We start from the raw sequence: 22,313 nt of genomic DNA, 5'->3' as shown, positions 1-22,313 counted from the left end.
TGAGAATAACTTTACCCCCAGGTGCTATCTTATTAATGTTTTCTTCCAGTAACTTTCTAGTGTTTGACATGTGGTACAAAAAGAATGTAAGAACTCACTGATATCTGCACTGTTGCCAGGGGATGAAGGACTTTTCAACTGTCTTTGCAGGTGCGAGACAACCTCTGGGAGGGACCATAACGAGAGAGCACCTTAGGCTGTCATGCAGGTTGATCAGTGAACTATTCCATACCATGAAGTTCACGGTCCATATATGAGCAGGAAGCTGCTGGGGACTGCTTTTCTCTGATGGCCGCCATCCATGAGGGGTCCTGCTCCTGCTCCCAGTGCCTGATCCGTGACCGCTGTGCCCACTGTGATCTCTCTGTTTTGCTGGAGTCGCTGCGCTCACAGTGTCCACCCTCTGGCCTTCATTGCTGGGAGCATGTGTTCCAGTAGCTAAGTATTGCTTTGTATCACTCTTTTAAGATTATTCTTCAATTAAATCTGTTTCCATTTCAACCTGTTAGTCTTTCCTCCTTTTCCCTTCCTTCCCCTTGGAGAAGGAAGGGCAGGAAAGAGTGGCTCTTTGCTTTTTAGCCACCGGCCCAGCACTAAACAGTAATGGGACTTTTTCTTCCCAAAAGGATTTTACTGGACATTTATGTTAAATTTGTCAGAAAAAGGCACCCTCTAAAATTCAGGTCTGAGACCTCAGCCATTTTGGAGATGCTGCTGTCCTTCATTAACTGATTTGCTGGTTTACTGAAACCACAGACTTGCGGGGAACATTTCTGTGCCAGACTTTCTCAATGGGCTGGTTGTGCAGGTAAGTGCTCAGTGCTGTAAGGGCTGCACAATCCAGCCCTTCAGCTTCTGTAAGAATATCCTTTTACAAGCCCTAAGATCAGAAGTACCTGTGATATTTTTACTTCAGTGCAGTTCTCTTTGGTGATGAAGGACTGTGCGTATGGGATGCTTGCAGGGCAAATACCACAGCTTTAAACTCCTGCAGGTGAAACTGCCTCTATTGATTTTCGCTGTCTGAGGCTTGCCAAGAGCAGATATAGTGTAGAATGCAGATCTTCAAATGCCATTGGGGGATGAATGTTCACATGGACGGGAGTAACAAGCAAAGAAATGTGCTTGTAGCTGGAAAATTTCCAAGCCTTGTTGTCCCTGTCTTTGCCGATCTGGTTCAGCCAGGGAAACAGCAGCAAGCGCTGGGCCGGTCAGCCCTGCCCGGATGCCCGGATCCAGAACTAGGCAGGACGCGGGCATTAGGCTGAGAAGTCACTCCTTGTATCTGCGCTCTGTGTTCTGCTGAAGCCTCAAGAAGGGAGCCAGCCAGTGCTATTTGTCCTGGTCATGTTGACAAGTGGACACCGGCCTCCTGGGAAAAGATCCAAGACCACTGATTAATTTTCATTTCCTATGCATCAGTTAGATGGTGGGAGTATTGATTTAATCTGAGAGCTAGAACTGACAAAGCCATATCCATGCTGATATATAGCTCTGTTTTACTTGAGACTTAATGCATCTGGGAAGTGGCTTTAAATGGACGGCTTGTGTGTCTTCTTCAAGGAGGAAAGGTCCATGGAGAGACAGTTGCTCTGGCACAGCTCTCGCTAGGCTGGATGGATCCTGGAGAAATGGGACATGATCTTGGTTGTTGTGGTCAGTTTACAAATTTAATTTGCTGAAGGAATCAGGCCTGATAGGGCCTTCATTTTTTTTTTTCCGTATCCTTACTCAGATCCCCAGGTGAACATAATGTGAGAAGATGTGAAGTTCTGATTCAAAACCCCACATCCTACAGCTGATGTCCTGAGCAACCCTGTCCTACATTTAACAACAGTCTGGTTTCTGTTTTAAATAAACACATAGGGATTTCTGACCTTTTTACTTGAGGGGAACGTATATGCCAAGGGAATTTATGATCACAGCGCAGAGTGATGTTCCAGTGCTACCTTTAATTTCACTGGTTTGCATAGCAGTGGCAGGGATGTCAGCAAGGGGTGTTGAGACTCTGCTTCAAGTGACTGTGAAAATACCTTCCCTAATGTTTCTGGCATGGCCCTGACTGCGCACACAGGAACCCCACTTCCACTTGCTAATAGGTGGCTCTGATTCCCCATGCTTCTGGTACCAAGGAATTTTGCAACTTTTTTGTGTAACTTGGATGGAAAGTGGCAGTGTTTTGGTTGGTTTTTTTTTTTTTTTTGCCTGTGATTGCTGCTTTCACTTTCCTTCCTCTGGTATATATCTTGGAAAGTTTATACATCTTAATGAGATTATGCAAAGGGGAGGTGTTGCCCAGAGGAAAGGAGAAAGTGGAAAAAGTTATATAAGCTTCCAGAAATAACATAGAAACCATTTCTTTTCTGTGGTACTGAAAGTTTGTTCTAGATGAGGAAATTAAAATTGCAGCCATACACTGAAAAAGACAGTATGAGTGTATGAGCGTGTGCTAGGAACACCCAGCCGAGTGGAACCCCACCTGCACAAGCACTGCCACCAGAGAGCTCCGCAGGCGTAGCCGGGGGTTTTCCAGGGGACAAGCACTGGGATGGCCCCTTGCAAATGCCATCTGATGAATCACGCTTTTCTGAGGCGGTTGTCGAGCAATCTTTGGCTCCGCATCCAAATTCCACTGAACAAGCACAACACCGGAAAAATTCCTTACACATAATATGAGGAGAAAACTAGAGCCAGTCCAGCCCGCGTCCGGTCCTGGGACACACGGAGCTGGACCTGCCCTTTGTTCGTGGGGCTGAGCTGGGCAACTAGGGTGCTAGGGGACAGTGTCAGGCTTTACGCATGGTGTATCCATTTCCAAACCCCGGTATTTTGCGTGCAGGAATGCAGCAGGCGGCCAGGCAGACCGGGTGCTTTGTGGAGCGCTAATCCTGGCGCTCTGAAGTATCCTGGGTACGTATGCCTAATGTTATGTTAGACCTGTATGTTTGCATTTGATTTTTGCCTCTCATGGAGAAGTACATAAACACACATCCCTCACGCTGTAGGTCTCTGCTAGCTTGCTTCTAGTTGCTGGAGCCAGAACTGGGAAAGCAGAGAGAAAAAGGAAGAGAGACCTATCTCAGGCACAGGGGAGTTCTGGGTCGGAGCCCATAACAAAGCCAGTTCACCAGTGCCCATGACTGAAAGAGATGTGCTGGGTGGTAGATGTTGACAGGAAGGGGGAATGTGTGCATTTCTTTTTTGTTTGCATCTTGATTTGACCTTTCTGTCCCAGAATGCTTAACATACACCACTTAGAAGGGAAAAATACAAATCTTCACAGCTACCTAAGATACTTCTGGGCTTTGTAGAGGGGAGTCGCAGCAGTGAATGGGGTGAATCCATTAACCTGGTGCGAGTTGAGTTTACTTGTCCCTTGGTAGCAAAAATAGGTGAGAAGAAAACTGCCCTTGAAGCCTCCGTCACCCCCCAGTGCTCACTTCTGTCCTTCCTCAGAAGGTCATTTCAGGACAGCTGACTCAGCTGTTTGTCTGGCTGCACATAAACTGGATGAAAGGATGAGATTTTTAAAAGCCCTCAAAAAGGGAGCTTGTGCACCTGTGCAGAAAATCCATGTTGTGCATCTGGATTAAAATCTATAATGGTGGTTAGATGAGGTTATCTGCACTGAGAGTGTTCCTGGATTGGGACCACAGACAAAGCTGGCTAGAACTGCATGCCTGGGGGTAAACAAGCCTAAGGCACAGTGTTGAGTTAAATCCATGTTTCACTGGGATTTGTGAGAGGCAGCTAGTGCTAGTTTCAGAGTGCTCTCAAGTATTGTGGAGGAAATGTTGACAGACACTGTAATCCTCACACTGATGAATATGCTGAGGCTGCGGAGAACATCTCTGCGTTCGTGCCAGGACTTGAGACCCAGAGTAGCAAGTGCAGGGGAAGAAAAGGATGAGGAGGAAGCAAAAGCTGATGCTGACCAGGTGCTTTCTATCATTTTCTGGACGAGCTGCTTTGGGCTCAGCAGAAGCAGCTGACTCCTGGCAAGGCAGAGCTGCAGAGCAGGCAGAGTTACTAGGGCAGAAGTCATTTTTCAGACCTTGGAGCAAAGCTTCCCAGGGCAGAGCTGGGGGGACGCGAGACCCCTGTCAGTGCCAACCCACTCATCTCCCTGACACCCCAGGAGCTGATACCCTGGCTGCTGACTTGGGGGGGGGGGGTGCGCAGCACAGCACCCACCTTTTGCAGTGAATCAACCTACCCTCTGTCTTCAGATCAAGGCTCCGAAGTGGATTTAACAGCACAATTGTTGAGCTAACAGAGTGTGTAATCATCAGATGTTTCATAGAAACCAGAATGTTTGGATGTGAGGTTCCTCAGTGCAGGTTAAGTCAAAGCACGACAAATGGAAAGCACAGAGAAGCATTATTTTTGGCATTAAATTTTCAGATTGCACTAAACACACACTACATGCACAAACCTGATCCAGAAACATATGCAGCATATGGGGGTTTTATGCGCCTTGAATAGTAATGTGTTTGCTGAGATTCCTGTCATCTATGAAGTGCATGGGAAGTAGCATGCACACTGTGAGAAAGAGGACACGGCTATTTTCTTCTCTTCGTGGGGGATTGCTGGGAGTAAGTTGCTTCCTATCTCGGACTTTCCGCTTTAGGATTCTCTTTTTTGTTCTGTAGCAAGCCCATGGATTTGCTGATGCGAACCACAGTCACAAGAAGGACTAGAGACCAACATCTTTGTCCTTAAAAGGCCTCAACCACTTGAGACGTACGAAAAAAATATCACCCGATTGTTATTTTTTTCCCTAGAAGATGATGTGCTTTTTCACATCTCTCATTTGGCGTTCTTCTCTTCAGTCACAGCAACAGTATCCTAGCTAATAGTGACTTTTATTTTAAAGGGGCATGTACATAAACGTGCCTTTATACTCTGAGATAAGTTATCTGACTGCTGCTGTGTGCTGCAAGTGTTATTTATCGTCACATTTTTTATCTTGGAACCTCACAGTTTCTCGTACATGCTGCTTCCATCTAAGAGGTGTTTTACATGTATGTGCACTGGCCAAACTTTCTCAGAAAACAGCATGAATAAACCCTAGCTGTGAATGGCACACTGCTATTTCAGTTACTTTGTGTGCGTGTGCGAGAGCATATGCATAAAATCTACTTAAATGCAAAGCTTCTTGTGAGAAAACTGGGTTTGTGGCCTGTCTGATATATAAGCACCTATACAGAAGCGTTAGAAAATATTGGCAATGAGTATGTGTGTTTGTGCTAGTTATATGTCTTGTTTGGCTTTTTTTTGAAGAACAGGAAGGTTAGGTAGGGGGTCTGGCACCAGCATCTGTAACATGGGAGCAGTTGGGCATGTAACAGGCAGCTGAAGAAGGTGCTCCAGGGCATCTGTGGGCTGGCTGATGGTGAAAGGGCACCGAGCAATGACAAGCCCAGTTCTGTCCTTGCTCAGGGCACCTCCGCAGCTCTGACTTGCCCCGTGTGGAGGCTGCAGGGCAAACAGCCCAGCTGGAGTCCTACACACCTCCAGCAGCACTTTCCTGCAAGATTAGATAGTAACTGAGGCTGGCCTGCAAGGAGTGCAAAGTAAAACTAAGTTGTAAATCTAAAACGCAATAAGCATAATTGCTCATAAGTATTTGCATGCAAGAAAAGTAAGGCACTTCACTGATAATTTGCCAATTACTAATAAGTTGCTTTGCAAATATATTTTTTCCTCTAGGGATGCGTGATAATGAAGCTGACATCCTCTCTTTATTCCCAACCAACTGGAAATCATGTCAAAACCAAGCCAAAGCCTGAAGTGGGTTCTGCTGCCCTCACTCTGTGGCACCGCGACACAGAAGTTATAGCAATTTCTCTTTCTGCTTTCTGGTGAGTGTCCACTGCCACGTGTGGGATGCTGGTGGGGCTGCAGCAGCACGCGAGCTCCAGCAGGTCCCTGCTATGGCACATTTGGAAGCCTCTAGCGTCTGGGTTTTTTTGATGGTGGTGGTTTTGTTTGTTCGTTTTTATTGTTTTGTTTTGTTTTTTTCCCTGTAGGAATGGATGACATGATTAGTATGTTTCTGCATTACGATTTTTACACTCCCTTCTGCTGAATTTTAGGGCATTTTGTATGCTTGTGGTGTACCATATATATATATATACAGAGGCCATAATATTTCAGCTTTGGAAACACCATATTATGGATCTGATTTATGCTGTGATGACAGATTTAAAAGCCCACTGAAATCAGCGTGGCTCTGGATGGTTACCATGGTTCTTCCGCAAGGCTCAGATGGAAAGATCTGCTTCTATGTTAATATCTCAGAAGAAATAAAGGGAAGTAGATTTCTTGTTATAGAAAAAAATCAATGCAATTTTCATGTTCCTGCCCCAGTCTTCATAATCCTGAAATGCAAAGAAAGTCATCTCCTCAAAACGTCAAGTGTCAGTGGAGATGTATGTTATAAAATAAGTAAGGAAAATATATCCCACTGCTGTAAATGCTGTTTTAATGGCACTGGAGAGATGTGCTCCTGTAGAGTGAAACATTGTGCCAAACACATCTGCTCTAAACAGCATTAAGAGACAGAAAGCTTTCATCAAAAGCCAGAAGAAATCCCCCCTTATTGTTGATAAGCTTTAGATCAACACCACGGCAATGAAATATGGATGATTTGTTAGTGTCAGGCCTCCACAATTGCTGGTACCTGGTTGCTCACCACTGTTAGCAGCAATCGATAGTAATTTTACAGAATTTCTTCAGGTTTTAGATAATGCTTTAAATGAAAGGGTAGAAGAAAACACAGCACTTGGGAAGAGGAGGAGAGGGTGTGGGCAGTTACCGTATCAAACTACGGAAGAGCTGTATTTCACAATAACTGTGCTGCTGTGTGTGCTTGGAGAAATCACTCGTTGCTTTATCCTCATACTGCTCTGAAGAATTTACAAAAAAAAAAAAAAATCAAACAAAAAAACCCCAAGAAAACAAACCCAAAGAAGCAGCAGAATATGAATTCAAGAACAGAACAGGGTTGCACAGGGAGCTTCTACACTGAACTAAAACATTCATGTTTTAGATCATTGAGAATGAATGTACAATACTAGTCTGTTCTCTTTCTTTCCCTATGTCTCCATTTTGCTTAGATCTTTTCCTTTTTGGAGTCTTTCAAGGAGGAAACAAGGAGCCTTTGTTTTAAAAAGCCTGAAACCAACAGTGGCCCATTGATCATAATTAAGTCTAAAATAATACGCTTTTGCTGACCTGTTTGCGCTTAATCCAAAAAACCTGCTACCTGCTGTAGCCTTGGTCTGCCCCCAGATCCAGTTTCTTCTCCCTGAGCTTCTGGTTCTGAGACAGTAACTTTAAAAGCCCAAATCTGTATTGTCTGCCGGGCTGCATGTGAAAGCACCTCCTCTTCTGTCTAGTGCCTGAAGTGCTTGCTGGTATGAAAACAAATTTTTCACAATCGGATGTTCCCTTTGTCACGTACCCTCTTTTCTTTGACAGAGTGCTGTCCCCCACAACCACCTCTGTTGTCAATAACTTCCTCAGATGGTGAAGCAACACACAGGATAGCAGTAATTCTCTCAATAACACTGGGAGGTTGCGTATAGATTATAAGTAACCTTGCCATGATGTGCATGGGCTCAATTCAGAGCTTCCCGATTTCTCTGTGAATCTCTGCCGATTTCAACAATTGGTTTCTTTGGGGGCTTTTTTTTTTTGGCATCAAGTCCTTAATCCTACAAATGGTGAGTGTTAGGTGCCCTGGCCCTGCTTCTGCCTGCTCTGAGCCTGGGTCTGCACAGGGACACACAGGACGCAGGGTGGTGCTCAGGGAAACCCCCTTCAAGGGTCCCCTAGTACACATCTCCTAGATCGCTCCTTTGACTCACCAACTGCTCTGGCTTGGAGTTCATGAGCCGATCACATGCACAGACAAAGAACAGAGAACACCATCACATGGAAGGTAGTTAAAAACAGAATTTAAAAGGAAGATAGGATAGATAGTGCCCATCAGTCACACATACATATTGGCCAGCAGCCTGCTTACATGAAAATGGTCCTTTTTACTCCGCTTCCCCAATCCACCTCAATCTTTTCTGTTCTTCCCTGATCTACCATTGTTCCTCCCTTCCCCCAAACACCTCATAATAATCCTGTATCATTTTAACAGCCTCCTGTTTAATCCCAGTGTTTCCCTCCCAGGCACCTCATTATAAATCCTGTTCTCCTTTATGCAATAGTCCCCTCAGGTTGCATTGACTACCAGAGAGTTTCATTTGTTGAATCCCTCAGTAGGTTTTGCATCAGGGAAACAGATAAATCATTCACCTTTGATAGTCTTAGGAGTAGCTGATTCAGATGTTTTGCACCAGGGCAATGGCTAAAACATTCACCTTTGATAGTCGCAGGGGCAGCTGATTCAGATGAATCAGGGTTTCTGGATCTTTGTATTTATTTTGAATAACCATTAGCCAGATGTTCTTACAGTGATCACAAATCTATCTATTCTGCATGACTTCCTCCCTTCAGAGCTGCTTATTCAATAGCATTTTCATTAGCCATCTCATTTGGCCCCGTCAGATGCACTGGAAAGGGGTGAGAATCCACTTAGTGCATTCCTCAGCAACTCATCCTGCAGCATGTATTGAATTCCTCAAGCAGAGATGATACTTTACAATTTTGACTGCTGCACGTTTCAGGCCACCTGGGAAAATCAGTTTATTGCCACCACACTTTTATTGCATTGTTACCCAGGACAGCCTTTGGACTCTCTGTACATATATGCTATTTTTTAATTCCTCACACTTTTTATTTTGCATACAGCAAAATGTGTAGAGCTGTGCCCATGCATTTTCTTGCACGGGAAAAACCTTCAAATATGGTTTTTTTTCTTTTTCTCTTGAGAAGACACAACTTGTGTTGTGGTGAAGTGGCGGGTAGGCCCTTGGCAAGTTGGTGTCTTCCAGCAGGAGCCCCTTGGACTGTGCAGCCCCCATGCTGGTCTGCTCCCATCTGCAGGGCTGTGTGATCCATGATACAGCGTGATGCTGCACCGTGCTGCTGCTCACAAGCACGAGACTACAATCAGGTTGGGCAAAAAAGGCTGCAGAAAAGAGGCTGCGATGGTGCAAACATGAGGCACACAGCTTTGAGCATATAGGAAAATGCCTATTGTATGAATCTCACGTTCAATGCAAGAAACTTGTCTGGTCCGCACAAGGGTGTATGTGTAAAGGGGTGGGTGTGTAAACAAGTCTGTGCGTGGACTATTTGGACCTTGACATCACCGCTCTGCCCAAGCATAACCTATCTTTGGCTGAGAAGTCGGTGGTGAAGCCAAAGTACAGATTCTCTTTGGTGGGGAATAACCCTGTTCTTTGCATGTGTTTCTCCTGAGAGCAGCTCCTGAGGGAAAGCTGCGCTCAGCTGCTCTGCCTGTGCAGCCCCAGTACATTCGCAGCTGCTGCCATCCAGAGCTTGGAGAGGGAAACTGTGACTGCCCTGCCAGACTTCGCTTTTTCTTTAATAGACTCTGGACCTGGCTGAGTCAAATCTTCCTTTCTTGCAGTGGGGCTTTTATTACTCTTCAGATGGGAAGATATCCTGAGTTTTTGATGCCATCCTGTCAGCCACCCACAAATGAAATAAGCCCTGTTTCCTCAACAAAATCAACCCTAGGACGTAGCGGCTTTGCCCTCCCTTTCAGCCTGAAAGTTCACCCACAGCTTGTCCTCAGGCGCCTGTTCCTTGGTTTTCTGTACCAGATTTGCTCATCACTATCTCCCTCACATGCCTTTTAATTTGTTCCTCTCTTTTTTTTTCGTTTCTCCCTTTCTTTCAGGGTTGTATAACAGATTAAACTATAAGGAAGGAAATACTTCTCTGCATCTGATCTTCGCGCAGGACTTTGGGGGTTTTTTGTATGATGATTTGTATGGGGCAAAGTGTTTTTTCCTTGACTCTTTGGCTGCATAGACAAGCAGGTGGTATCTTGCAACTAACTTAAAATGCAAGCCTGTATTTACTGTTAGCCTCAGTTACAGGCACTAAAGTTCTTTGTCTTGGGAGTGACAGATAAACTGGTGTTAACACACCTTTGGTTGATTGAAATGGAGCGTTACAGGGGTGGCATTACTTAAACAAGGGTTTTATTTTGCAAAACCATTTCGTTTGCCCAGCAGAGCAGCAGTCTCCACAGGGAGCTGGCAGGGCCACTGAATGGGACCTCATGCCCAGGGCTGTGGGGCTGCAGAGAAGCTGCCCAGGCCTCGCTCCTGCCAGGCACTGTTAGCTCTGCATAAGGGCAGATTTTGGTACTTGTGCACCCAGGGGCCACTACACCAGGGCCCCGGCGTGTGTGTGGAGGAGGGTAAAGCTGTGGCAGTTTCGCCACTGCCAATTCTGGAGCAGCTCCAATGACAGCAGGGCCCGACGCCAGAACGCAAAATGGCGTCTGCCAAGACCCAACATGGCCGCCGCGCAGCCTGCCTCGTGACGCAGCCCATCCGGGCACCCTGCGCCAGTGCTTCACGCGACACCTCCGCCAGTCCCGGGCCGCGTCTCCCTGCAGGCCGGCCTGCCCACGTGACGCGGTGCCCGGGCCAATCGCCGCACGCCGTGCCCCCGCTGCCGCGCGCAGGTCCCGCCTCGCCTCGTTGTGGTGGAAGGCGCCATTGAGAGCAGCCGGAGCCGCCGCCGCGTTGCCAGCCGTCTGGGGGAGCAGGGCCCGCCGCCGCCATGGATTACGGGGAAGGTGAGGGAGCACCCCCTGAGCAAGGGTCGGGCCCGGCCATCGCTGCCGCCGCAGGGCCCGGCCGCGTCTCAAAATGGCAGCGGCCGCTTTGTTCCGCGCAGGACGGAGCGCCCCTCATCCACATCCGCGTCCTCGTCCTCCTCTTCGCCGCCTCTCCGGGGCCGGGGGAGCTGCGGCCGGCGGCGGGAGGGCTGCGCGGGAGGAGGGCCCTCCCGGGGGGCGGTGGGGCGGGCGGGCGGCGCGGGCGGGGCCGGCCCTCGGCGGGGCGAGGCGCCCGGGGGCGCGGGGCGAGCGGGGGGCGAGCGGGAGGCGGCGGGCGGGGGCGGCGCGGGCAGAGCCGGGGGGAGCTCGGGGCGAGCTCCGTGAGGGGGTCGTGTCAGGAGCCTGGAGATCCGGCAGGAGAGAGAGCCGCCTCGTGTGGCGGCTCCCTGCCTCTCCCCTCCAGCTCCGCCAAGCACTAAGTCATTCTCACTGACCCATCCTCTCCAGCTGAAGACAGAGATTGGAGATTCCCAGATACCCCCATGCATTGTGGTGTGAACATGCCCAGTGGGTCAGTCTCAGGTATGAGCTATAAATACGTCTAACCTGTAAAAAGCGTTGGGGCTGAACAGTCAGTGTTGGCAAAAGCAAAAAACAAATGGGTTATTAAAAGTGCGTAATGCGGTTTGACTGCACGTGTTGTTTTCTGGAGCAGTTATAACTAGCTGGGAGTGAGACTCGATTTTCATCTTGGGCATGTCAACATGAACTCCTGCACGTTCCAAATCGAAACTGTGAGATCAAGGAGTGAGAATTGGGGGTAGCATAAACTTTTCGTATGATGATGTTTTTTGCATAAATCAGTATTTTGTTTTCTTACGGACTGCTGTATTACATTCTTACCACTTCTTTCAAAAAGAAAGAGGATGTTTCCCCCTCTTACATAGACATGGGAAAAACAGAATCTGGAACTCCTCGATTTTAATTTTCTTTATTTTGTAAATACTGTTACTTTTAAGAGTTTGGGAAGGAATATAGAAAGGATATAAAGTAAATGCGATACAGTGAAGGCCGGCTCTTGTTTTTACATTATCAAAAATATAACATAGATACTACAAAAGGAATGCACGTATTTTTGTAAGATTTGGAGTTCAGTAAGACTCAAGAAATGATTTGACATCTATTGCCAGCATGTAAGCAAGTATTAAAAGGATGTTAATCTAAGAACTTTACCATAAACTGTACCCAAGCTTCATTTACAGATGTCACCTAATAACTGTTAGCTTTTGGATCTCCTGATAGTCCTGCTGGCTGATTTACAGGCACATCGTTGATTTCAGTATAATTTTTGTGATATATTCCTTGAGTCTTAGCTTTTTATTTGCCAATGGTGCTATTTTCCATTTATCTTTCTTCATAGTAAAATAATTAAATTTAAGCTATGGCCCTGTTTTTTGATCTTCTATATTGATTCCTAATTAAATGTCCTTTAGATGTTTATTAGATAAGGTTCTTCTTAAGTAGCAGTTTAAATATCTTGTTAATGGCTACAGTGAATGTTACAACAGAACTTGCTTTTCTGAGGTTTGATGACAGTAGTATTAAAGTGAATCCAGGCTCATCCTGTGAGAAGTAACCAATCAAACATGTATTTTACAAATGAGATTTTCCTTTCATGTACCACTAAAATAATAATTTTCATTGTGATAATTAAGCTACTATTCATACTTATTTAATAAGTTTAATTATGATGTATGCAGCTTGAAACATTTAACATTAATGTTTATGCACTCTATGTACACTAGTAAGGCGTGAATAGATCTTTGTCTTACCCCGATTCTACACAGTGGGCTAAAGGCTGTTTTGTAGGGGTCCAGCAGATGGCAACAGAGGGTGGATGTTGAGGGTTTTCATCTTTTCCCGGTTTTCACTTGAGTTCTTGGCAAGGTTCTTCCTGTTGGAAACTTTTAGCCAGCGTGAAGCACTTTTCATTGGATGGCTAGCGGCCACTGTAATTCCATCATTATCCCTTGCTGGTAACTTGGTTTGAGACAGAGGTGACATGGCCTGTAGAATAAATTATGTTAATAATATTAACAGGATTATTTACAGAAATATTAACTATTCATGTTAATATTTTGCTTACTTCAACTATTGTCCTTTTAATCTGGAAGGGGAAATGGCTTTTGCTGCTATTTCTAAAATTTGTCTACTTTGTTGGGTTGTTTCCTCATTTTGCATGGAAGTCTGTGTTAAAACTTCTGTATCTAATGACAAGGTTGTGATCTTACAGCAGGCATGCTGTTGTGAAAAATGTAATGTGCCTGGAAACGTGTTGCTTACTCTTGCATAATGAATCCTTAAGCTTGTTGTAGTCATTATGGATTAAGAATTTAAAATATAGGGATATTTAGGTTGTTTGAAGCTGTTACTTCTGTTTCTCTGTTGTTTAAAGGTTATTTTTATTTTACTGAAGTTTTTTTTTCATTTATTATTTATTACTGCACGATCTCTCTCTCATCTTTCTAGCCTTTTCATATGTTCCACATAGAGAACATATTGAAAATGATTTACTTTTTTGTGCTGCGAATATGATTTCAGTGTTCTCTGATCTTAAGCATTTTCTTTTAAATTGAGTCCTTTGCACCAAGGGATTTCAAGTCTTACTTAGTACATGATTAACTTCATACTTCTCTTCCTAAGGAAAACTGGATTTTTCTTTATTTTGCAGCAGCTATTTTAAATGGTGTCTCCACTAGATATCACCTTTTTTTTTTTTTTTTTTTTTTTAAATCTGAAGGAATGCCTACATAATAACATTTTAATTTGCAAATTGAACTTGTCTTTTAGTGTCCCATTCTTTTTTTATTTTGGAGGTAGTATATTTTTTCCGCTTTGAAAACTTTTTCTGCCTTCTCCCCTGCCCCAGTAGGCTTTAAGTATAATCTAGAAATGAAAAGTGAGATTATTCTTTGCTATTCTATTTAGGTACTTTAGTTCAACAGCTTATTTGTCCACACTGTATTTACTCAAGAAGCTGCAGATACCAAATCCTGATTTATTCCTTCAACAAACTCTTTGTTTCAGATACTTTGTCAGTACCTTCATCACTTCAGATATTTACTCTTTTATTTTTAAACTTCAGGAGCAAATATGAACCACTTATTTTTGTCTACTGTTTTTCACTCTGTAGTGTTCATGGATACACAAATACAATGTTTCTTTGAAGGTTTCTTTGATAAACAGTTACTATTTAAAATTGAATGAAGCTGAAGTATTACACAGTTTGGAACATGGCAGTACAATTCCTGGTGTTTTTTCTTTAGTGCTTAAGCCTGTGTTCTCTTGGCATGGGAAAGAATTTCAGATTTAGTTGGAATGGTTGACATAGACAGGCAACTCCACAAGTATCTCCACCAGTGGTGACATCCAGAGCTAACACAATGGGCAATGCCCAGTATCAAAACAGGCTGGGGGATGAAGGAATTGAGAGCAGCCCTACCAAGAAGGACCTGGGGGTATTGGTGGGTCAAAGACAGGACATGAGCTGGCAATGTGTGCTTGCAGCCCAGGCCAGTTGTACCCTGGGTTGCATCAAAAGGAGCGTGGCCAGCAGGTCGAGGGAGGTGATTCTGCCCCTCTGCTCTGGTGAGACCCCACCTGGAGTCTTGTGTCTGGCTCTGGAGCCCTCAGTACAGGAAAGACAAGGACCTGTTGGAGAGGGTCCAGAGGAGGCCAACATGATGATCAGAGGGCTGGAACAGCTCTGCTGTGAGGACAGGCTGAGAGAGTTGGGGTGTTCAGCCTGGAGAAGAGAAGGCTCCAGGGAGACCTGATTGTGGCCTTTCAATACTTAAAAGGGGCCTATAAGAAAGATGGGGACAGACTTTTTAGCAGGGCATGTTACAACATGACAAGGGGTGATGGTTTTAAACTAGAGGAGAGGGAATTCAGACTAGATATGAGGAAAGAATTTTGTACAATGAGGGAGGGTGGTGAAACACTGGCCCAGGTTGCCCAGAAAGGTGGTAGATACCCCATCCCTGGAGACATTCAAGGCCAGGCTGGATGGGGCTCTAAGCAACCTGATCTAGGTGAAAATGTCCCTGCTCATTGCGGGGTTGTTGGACTGGATGAGCTTTGAAGATCCCTTCCAACCCAAACTGTTCTATGAGCAGTGAATGGGGAGCAGGCTACAGGTCGATGCAGCTTTTTTAATGTTTTGGGTCCCTCTGTCTTGCTTTAGTTAGTAGAAAAAGAATCAAAAGTTTGAAAGAGGCCAGTATGAATGGATTTTGTTGTCTGTGATTGTGAGGTTTGCCAAATAATAAGATATTTATCTTGAGACTGTAGTAGGTAGAGCTGTGCAAGTGATTATTATTCAGCTACTACATTCAGAAACTGAAATATTTTCTGTTTTAGTTCACCTGAATGAATATTTACTGGCTTTTTGTATGTTTTCCCCCTTTTTAGGATAAAGCTTACTTTGAAAACAGACTTTCGAAGTAAAGGTTAATGCCTGAAGAAATATTGCAGTTATTGTTTGACTGCAATATCTTTGTCAAGCTTGGGGCATGAAGTGTAAAATCTATAAATCTTCAGTAAAGTCTGCAGCTGACAAAATGACTGAACCAGGAGGCTAGTGGCTGGAATGATAGGTTAACTGCTTGGCAATCTGGGACAGTTAATGAAATAGTTGGAAGGAGATCATAAGATCACCTTCGTTAGGTCAGGTCGAAGACATGTCTGTCCTACCTCACCAATATCCTGTAGGTCACTGTTTGGAGATGTGGAAGGAGCAGTGTAAGTACTCTGTTGGTATCTTTATAGGCCTTCACTGGTTTGCAGCTTGAGACTTTCTGAACCAGAGACCTAGTCATTGTGTTCAACCTCCTTGAAATTTCTTGTTAGTGGATTTATCCAATTTCTTTCTTAAATCTGTGTAAGTTTCTAGTAACTTCATGTCACAGAGTAGTTCCAGGATTTAAGTGTCTGTTCTGTGGAAAAGGATCCAATTAATTTCTTAGCTTGTTATTTTTAAGTTTCAGTTGCTATCTCCAGTTTATTGTAGTAGAAAATTATGCAAGTGATCATCCCTCTTCACTTCTTTGTATCTTTTGCATCCCTTGTTAAACTTTTTCGAACATGAGTGTGTTATAACATAGGTAAATTCAGTGCAGAGAGTTTGAAAAGGATGAGTAAGCTGTTCACTGTAAGGGAGGAGGTGGTGATATCCTAAAGTCCGTGACTTGAAGATTTAGGGACTGTCATAGCTCTACAGCAAATCTGCTAATGTTAGATAACATGAACTATGGATAAGTAGGGAGAGTATTGAGCAGAAGTGGGTGTCAGAAATTATCCTGTGATTGTAGAACTTATTTTAGTATTTGCGTTCATACTAAAAATTTTAGACTAAAAATTTATTTCAAAACTATGCTTCAAACTATTTTTTAGAAGAGTTCATTTGCATGTGAATGTTTTTTTTTCCCCACTAGTGAACTTCTGGCATATGGACAACACTGGTCACTGCTTACTACACTGTAACAGGATGGGATTGCAGTGGCAGGAATCTCGACAGTATGTTGTGTTCTTCCTTGTTGAGTAATTTGATTCACCTCTTCAAGTTTTAAGCTAATTACCTTTGTGCCACCTCAGGGTCTGTAGATAATAGGGAGCAGGTGAAACTAAGGGAAATTATTGAATGCTTTCAGGTCAGATATTTCAGTTTTCAGAATGTCAGTGTCCTTTGATTAGATATATTGTATTAAAAAAAAAAATACCTTGGGTCTGAGGTTGACCATGGGATCATCTAACCTTCATTTCTGTGAAACAGATTATTTTATTGACTACTTTACTCTTTTTACTGACCTGCATCTTTATGTAGGCAGTCTTGAGGGTATTCCGCAGGATTAGGTGGTACATCATTCAGTCATACCAGAGAGGAATGTTAGATGCTTCAATTAGAAGGCTCAGCCATTTCTAGAAAGAGTAACTTTTTGCAGTTTAAGTTGATGCTGTGTGGTGCTATGCAATTAGTATTTTGAAAAGCATTTTTTCAGCTTCGCTGTTGAATCTTTATTGTATGTTCAGAATATGGAAAGGTGCAGTGTGAATTCCCTGTCCAAAGTTTTTTCTTTCAGAAATATCCTTTTTAATTTTTTAGAAAGCACCTATGATCATTAAAAGAAAAAATCAGCAGGAGATATTAATTAGTTGGAGTGTATTCAGGCATGCGAAGAACATCTGTGTAAAAGTGATATAGTCAGCTCAATACCATTTGCAGAATTCTTGTTGACAGATGTAAGAAAGTAAGTTACAGTGGCTGCGTGGTGCTAACAAAGAAACAGGTACAAACAGGAAATAATATACTTATTTTCATCACCGGAGCTATTTTAATTAATTCATATGCACACAGAATTACTATTTAAACCGTAAAGTTTCTTAGAACTTCGAGTGAGCATGTTGTCCTGTTATCGTTCTGCAAAGTAAATGGTTTACACTTGGAGATTTTGAAATGAATACAGTACTCCCTCCTTTCAGAGTGGACAAGTCTTTGAGTGGTTATGGTTTTATTCTTCTTGTGTTCACTGTGTTTTCCTTCTCTATGTTAACCTTTTCTGTGAGTTTTGACTTGCCAGGCTTCCTTTGTGTGACCCAAAAGTTACTGTTGGTTGGTACCCAGAAGCAGTTTTGGTCACTAGGATGCCAGTGAAGTGCAAGTTGTCTGCTACAGGAACACAGGGGATCATGCTCCCTATGCAGATCTATGACACTGTTTTACTGCTTTGACTTGGAGTAGTTATTTAACCAGAACTCTTACATAGGAGATCCATTGTCGAGGAAGACATTGGTTCTTTTGCCAGACTTCATTACAAGATATAAAGATGTCGTGAAGTGACATCAGTTCAGCTATAAAATAACAACATCCTAATGTAGTTGTTGAACTGCTGCAACTTAGCTGATGTGGGTGGATTTTGGCTTGTGCTAGCGCGGAGAAAATTCTTATGTTTGACTGTGGCCTACATACAGAGTCTGTACTGCAGCATGACAGCCTGTAACCCTTGCCCAAGGTCTGTGTCAGTGTGAAGGGAGGTTTGTTGTGGTGTTGGATAGAGAAAGCAGATGCTTGTGAGTTGTGTGTATTATTAAAGGGAGGGAAGTGGTCTTAATTCTCCACTATCTTCTGACATATTCTACATTGGGCTTCTCCATTTAATTCTGTTAATCTAACTTGCGTCTGAATTCCAGCTGATGAAACAAATAATCCACTACTGGGAAAAAATATGAACTTGATTTCAGTTAAGAGGTGCTCAGGTGATGACAAAGGCACTGGTTTGCAACTGACGGTTTTGTATTTTGTTTGTAAGCACTGTGACAAGGAGGAAACTTTTTACTTAAGAATTTAAGCTAAATTACTTGTTTACTGCTTTGACTTGGAGTAGTTATTTAACCAAAACTCTTGTTTGCTTCTTGTTTGCTTTATAAACATTTTTCTGCTCTTTTTTTAGACATGGACCGTGATTATGGGCATGGAGGCTATGGTGGCCCACGATCCATGGACTCTTACCTTAACCAATCCTATGGGATGGAGAGCCATGGAGGTGGAGGCGGAGGAGGTGGTGGTGGTGGTAACAGGTAAAATAATCCTTCAGTTGTCCCAAGAATTGATCAAGTCTGATTTAAGTTTAAATTGTTCTGTCTTCTAACTTAAGTGTTCCTGAGGCATGTTGTTATGATTTTGTACGAACGCTTTCGTTCTCAGTCTTCGTGTTCGATAAATACTGGCAAATACTAAACCGTAAGAGCTAGATTCTTGTAATAATCAGCATTTTAGCGGAAAAGTTTGACAGTGAAACAATGCGTCTTTGAATGAAAATGGGAAGTTTTATTTTTTGGTAATGGTTTGCAATTTGTAGCTGATTGGCCTGACATACGATTTCTGACATAGCAGACTAGACCTAACTGGTTTGGTGCCTTAGACTGAATCTATCAACATTCCATTTTCAAGGAACATTTAGGGTATTATGTTCTTTGGTTTGAATGTGCAGTGCTCAAATGATCTTGGTATCGAATCTGAAAGTCATGTCCAGATTATTTCATTGGCAGGTACTGATTACACTCATAACTGTGTGCATGTTCTGGGCTGCTTTGTAAGATGGATTGGTCTAAAAATAAAAATTCTGATGCAGTGGTCTTAAAGTTGTGTATTTAATGCTGGGATACTATTACTGTTGCTCTTTCAGATAAAAACAGTAGGGAGCAGCTGATTTGATTTAGGTCTTAATATCATATTCAAAGAAGCATGCTTTTCAGAGTAGTGATTCTATCTTGGAGGAAATAAAATGTGAAGAAAACTTAAATAATCTGATGGTTTTCTTATGTGCGCCCTTGAATTCTTATCTGGCTGCAGCCAGAGTTTTGTATGATTCTTTTCTCTAGTCACCGTGGTGCCACTGGGCAAGGACAGTACTAAGTAGGGAGGCAGGAGAAGTGTTGTGTTTTGCTGTTTTGTTAAACAGTTAAGTATACTTTGTTTGAAGATGATCGTTAAGATTGACTTAAAAGTCTGAGCAGAGAATCAGGAATGAGCTGTACCTACCATACAGTAATCTGCATATGATTGAGGTTGAATGACTACTTGAACACTGAAATGTCTCTTGCCATATAACATCAATATTGTGCATGGGTTCTTTCTGTAGATTATGTCATTTTCTGTGTAGCTTTCGGTCTTCTGAGACTTAGATTTTTAAAAGAAGCCATTCAGTTTAGTACAGATTCAGTTAGTAATTTGAGTCTGTTCTAGTCTGTATTTTTTCAGTCAAGGGGTTGTCTTTCCCAGCTCCTGCTGAATCACCCTGTTATAACTCTGCAGGGATACTAATGTTTTTTCTTTCCAAGTGGTCACAAATATGGATGATTTCTAGCCCGACACCCTCTTCCTTCCCTTACCACCCCCTTCCTTCCCCCAAACAAACTCTTGATAGATAAGTAAAGATTTCAGCTCCTTGTTACTCTATTCTGAAATTCCAAGGACTGTGTTTGTGTCCACTGTGCATGCATTGGGATAGACTTACAAAATCCTGAGTTGCTAGACTTAATGGTCTGCAAGTGAAAGACGGATACACTGAAGACCATGAACTCTTTGATTGGGAGACTGAGTTTTGCAGGAAAGAAAATTTCCAAAAAGTACAAATATAAATGGAAGAGCATGTGTATTTTTTATTTAAAATTAGAACTGTGAGGTGTTTAATATTCGCAACTGTACCACTAAAAAAATACATTTTTTCTTCATAGTTCACAACTAAGTCACCTTTTCACTGCTGTTTAAGTATTAGAGTATGAGGGCATGATTTTGAAGAAAGGAGCGTTTGACTAGCCTATAAATGTCTGCAGGTGGTTATTTTTGTGAGACTAGGGCTGGGCTCTAGTAATGTTTTAGTAAATGTTGCTGAAAATTTAAGTAAACGAAGTTCAGGCATACTGAACTTTAGAATTGTTTGTAGCAAAAATGGCTCAGATAGCTTTCTATCTGGTCATGGTGTGTTTGCCCAGCCCTAATCAAGATTAAACAATAACACAACTGTACGGACCAGTATAGTAATAAATTGATTTTTAGTTGATAAATGTCAACTGATAACTTGTCTTTTGAAATGTATAACATTAGTAAGCTTACTTTTTTTTCTCCTCACTGTGCAACTTTTCCAGGTTTGGACCTTATGAGTCTTACGACTCCGGGTCTTCTCTGGGTGGGCGAGATCTGTACAGATCTGGCTATGGTTATAATGAACCCGAACAAAGCCGCTTCGGAGGTAGTTATGGTGGTCGATTTGACAACTCCTACCGGAATAGCCTTGACTCTTTCGGAGGTAGAAACCAGGGCGGGTCTAGCTGGGAAGCACCTTACTCCCGTTCAAAATTGAGGCCTGGGTTTATGGAGGACAGAGGAAGAGAGAGTTACTCTTCCTACAGCAGTTTTTCTTCACCCCATATGAAGCCTGCACCTGTAGGCTCTCGGGGGAGAGGAACGCCTGCTTATCCTGAAAGTGGATTTGGAAGCAGAAACTATGATGCTTTTGGAGGACCATCAACAGGCAGAGGCCGAGGCCGAGGAGTAAGTACAGAATCTTTTCAGATTCTTTTCACTAGACACTCTTTTAAACCCTTTCAAGACCACTGCTTTAAAATGAATGCACTGTGCAGTACAGTGTGGGTTTTTTGTCCAAGCAAACTATCATGGTTGACAATGGTGTTTACCCCCTTGAAGCTGTCTTCAAGCAGAACCCTGTCCCTCCTTCTGTTGAAAGTAATGAGTAATAGAAGACTAGTTGATAAGGTTTGTTAAATCTCTCCTTTTGTTTGAAAGGTGAGGATAAAAGTAATAGGTTTGGTCTAAAAGGGATTAAAAGGACTTGCATTTTTCCTTGTAAACACTAGCATCTTTGCTGCTGGTGGGGAAATACTTGACGATTGCGAAAGTTTAATTCAAAGCCTTTTGAAGTTTTGAGTAGGTTAAAGGTGCAATGTATAAGCAAAAAATAAAATGCAGGTTGTGAATACTAGAGTAGTTCTTGCTTCCTGTAAAGGTTTAGCTAATTCGTTAATATGTTGAACACATGCTTTATCAAACATCAAGTCTTTTGAGCTTAATTCTTACTCTGACTTGGGTATTGGAAGGGTGATGTGGAGGAAACGGCAAAGGCGGGTGGTTAGCAGTTACAGTGACTTTTTCAAAATTAAAGCGTGATTAAAGGGGCATCATCAACTTGAAATCAGTTCCTTTTGCAGAACTGAGATTAATTTCCAGATAGTGTGCCTAGTCCTGTTACTTGTGTTAATTTTGTTTTGAAGACTTAACGTTCTAGCTCCTTTTCATTGGATTTGTTTCCAGTGTAGGATGCAGAAACTTATGTCCAAGAAGCAGCAAGATTAACTGTACAAGAAATAGTGGATCACAGTTGGGAGAAATAATGCTTGATGTTAAATGAGCTAGGGGAAAAAAAAATACAACAGAGAGAATAAAAAAAAGTCCTGTCAGAAGTTTTAACTTTAAGTTGATGGTGTCCCTTTATCTTGCTTTTATAATCCCAATTCTGGTTGTTTTTTTTAAGCACAAAGCGTTCAGTGAACACTTTTCTGCCTGTGCCTCTAGGAGTAACTTTTAAAATTCTTAAGCGTGCCATATTTCTTTGGGAAGCAATTCTTTAATATTAAAGCATACAACTTGTTTGTAACTTGAAGTGTAGAGAGATTATTTTTAACTGGGTCTTTTAAATGCCTAATTGTGTGGTTGTTTCATTTCAGCATTCTTGACTACTGTAGTTGCCATATTCAAATCTTAGCTCAGATTTGCACATGGCTGCTAGCTAGCATGTAGCATGGTATGAGAAATAGGTAGATTCTAATCTTTGTTTCTCTGCTTGTGAAGCTGAAAGTGTGAGATTCTTAAGCTTGGATGCCATCCTTTCAGAAGTCATTTAGATCTGAAAGTTTTGTGCAGAGTTACAACCAAGTAGCCTTATTTCTTTTTTTGTTTTGCTTTTGAAATTTATCTTTTTAGTCTTTTATATAATAAAGGAGAATGTGAAGGCTAACT

At 42.8% G+C, this 22,313-nt stretch overlaps 1 protein-coding gene across 3 annotated transcripts in view; it reads left to right on the top strand.

Annotated features, from left to right (window-relative positions):
- ZNF326 (zinc finger protein 326) overlaps nucleotides 1-22,313 on the top strand; it is an 89,094-nt gene that overhangs the window by 51,318 nt on the left and 15,463 nt on the right. Inside the window, exons 1-4 of one of the 3 annotated variants that reach the window (XM_065071169.1) lie at nucleotides 10,548-10,738; nucleotides 11,228-11,302; nucleotides 18,229-18,355; nucleotides 20,426-20,831. In XM_065071169.1, coding sequence (XP_064927241.1) covers nucleotides 10,723-10,738; nucleotides 11,228-11,302; nucleotides 18,229-18,355; nucleotides 20,426-20,831 — 624 coding nt within the window. In that variant the 5' untranslated portion in view covers nucleotides 10,548-10,722. Of the gene's footprint in view, nucleotides 1-5,712; nucleotides 5,865-10,547; nucleotides 10,739-11,227; nucleotides 11,303-18,228; nucleotides 18,356-20,425; nucleotides 20,832-22,313 lie in introns of those variants that run through there. The other 2 variants (XM_021292332.2, XM_065071170.1) reach the window with 2 other exon arrangements.

Source organism: Columba livia, chromosome 8 (genome assembly GCF_036013475.1).
Source record: "Columba livia isolate bColLiv1 breed racing homer chromosome 8, bColLiv1.pat.W.v2, whole genome shotgun sequence".
In the NCBI taxonomy this organism is placed as follows: domain Eukaryota; kingdom Metazoa; phylum Chordata; class Aves; order Columbiformes; family Columbidae; genus Columba; species Columba livia.
Note: the sequence above shows the minus strand (reverse complement) of the source record. Positions and strands in the feature narration are given on the sequence as shown.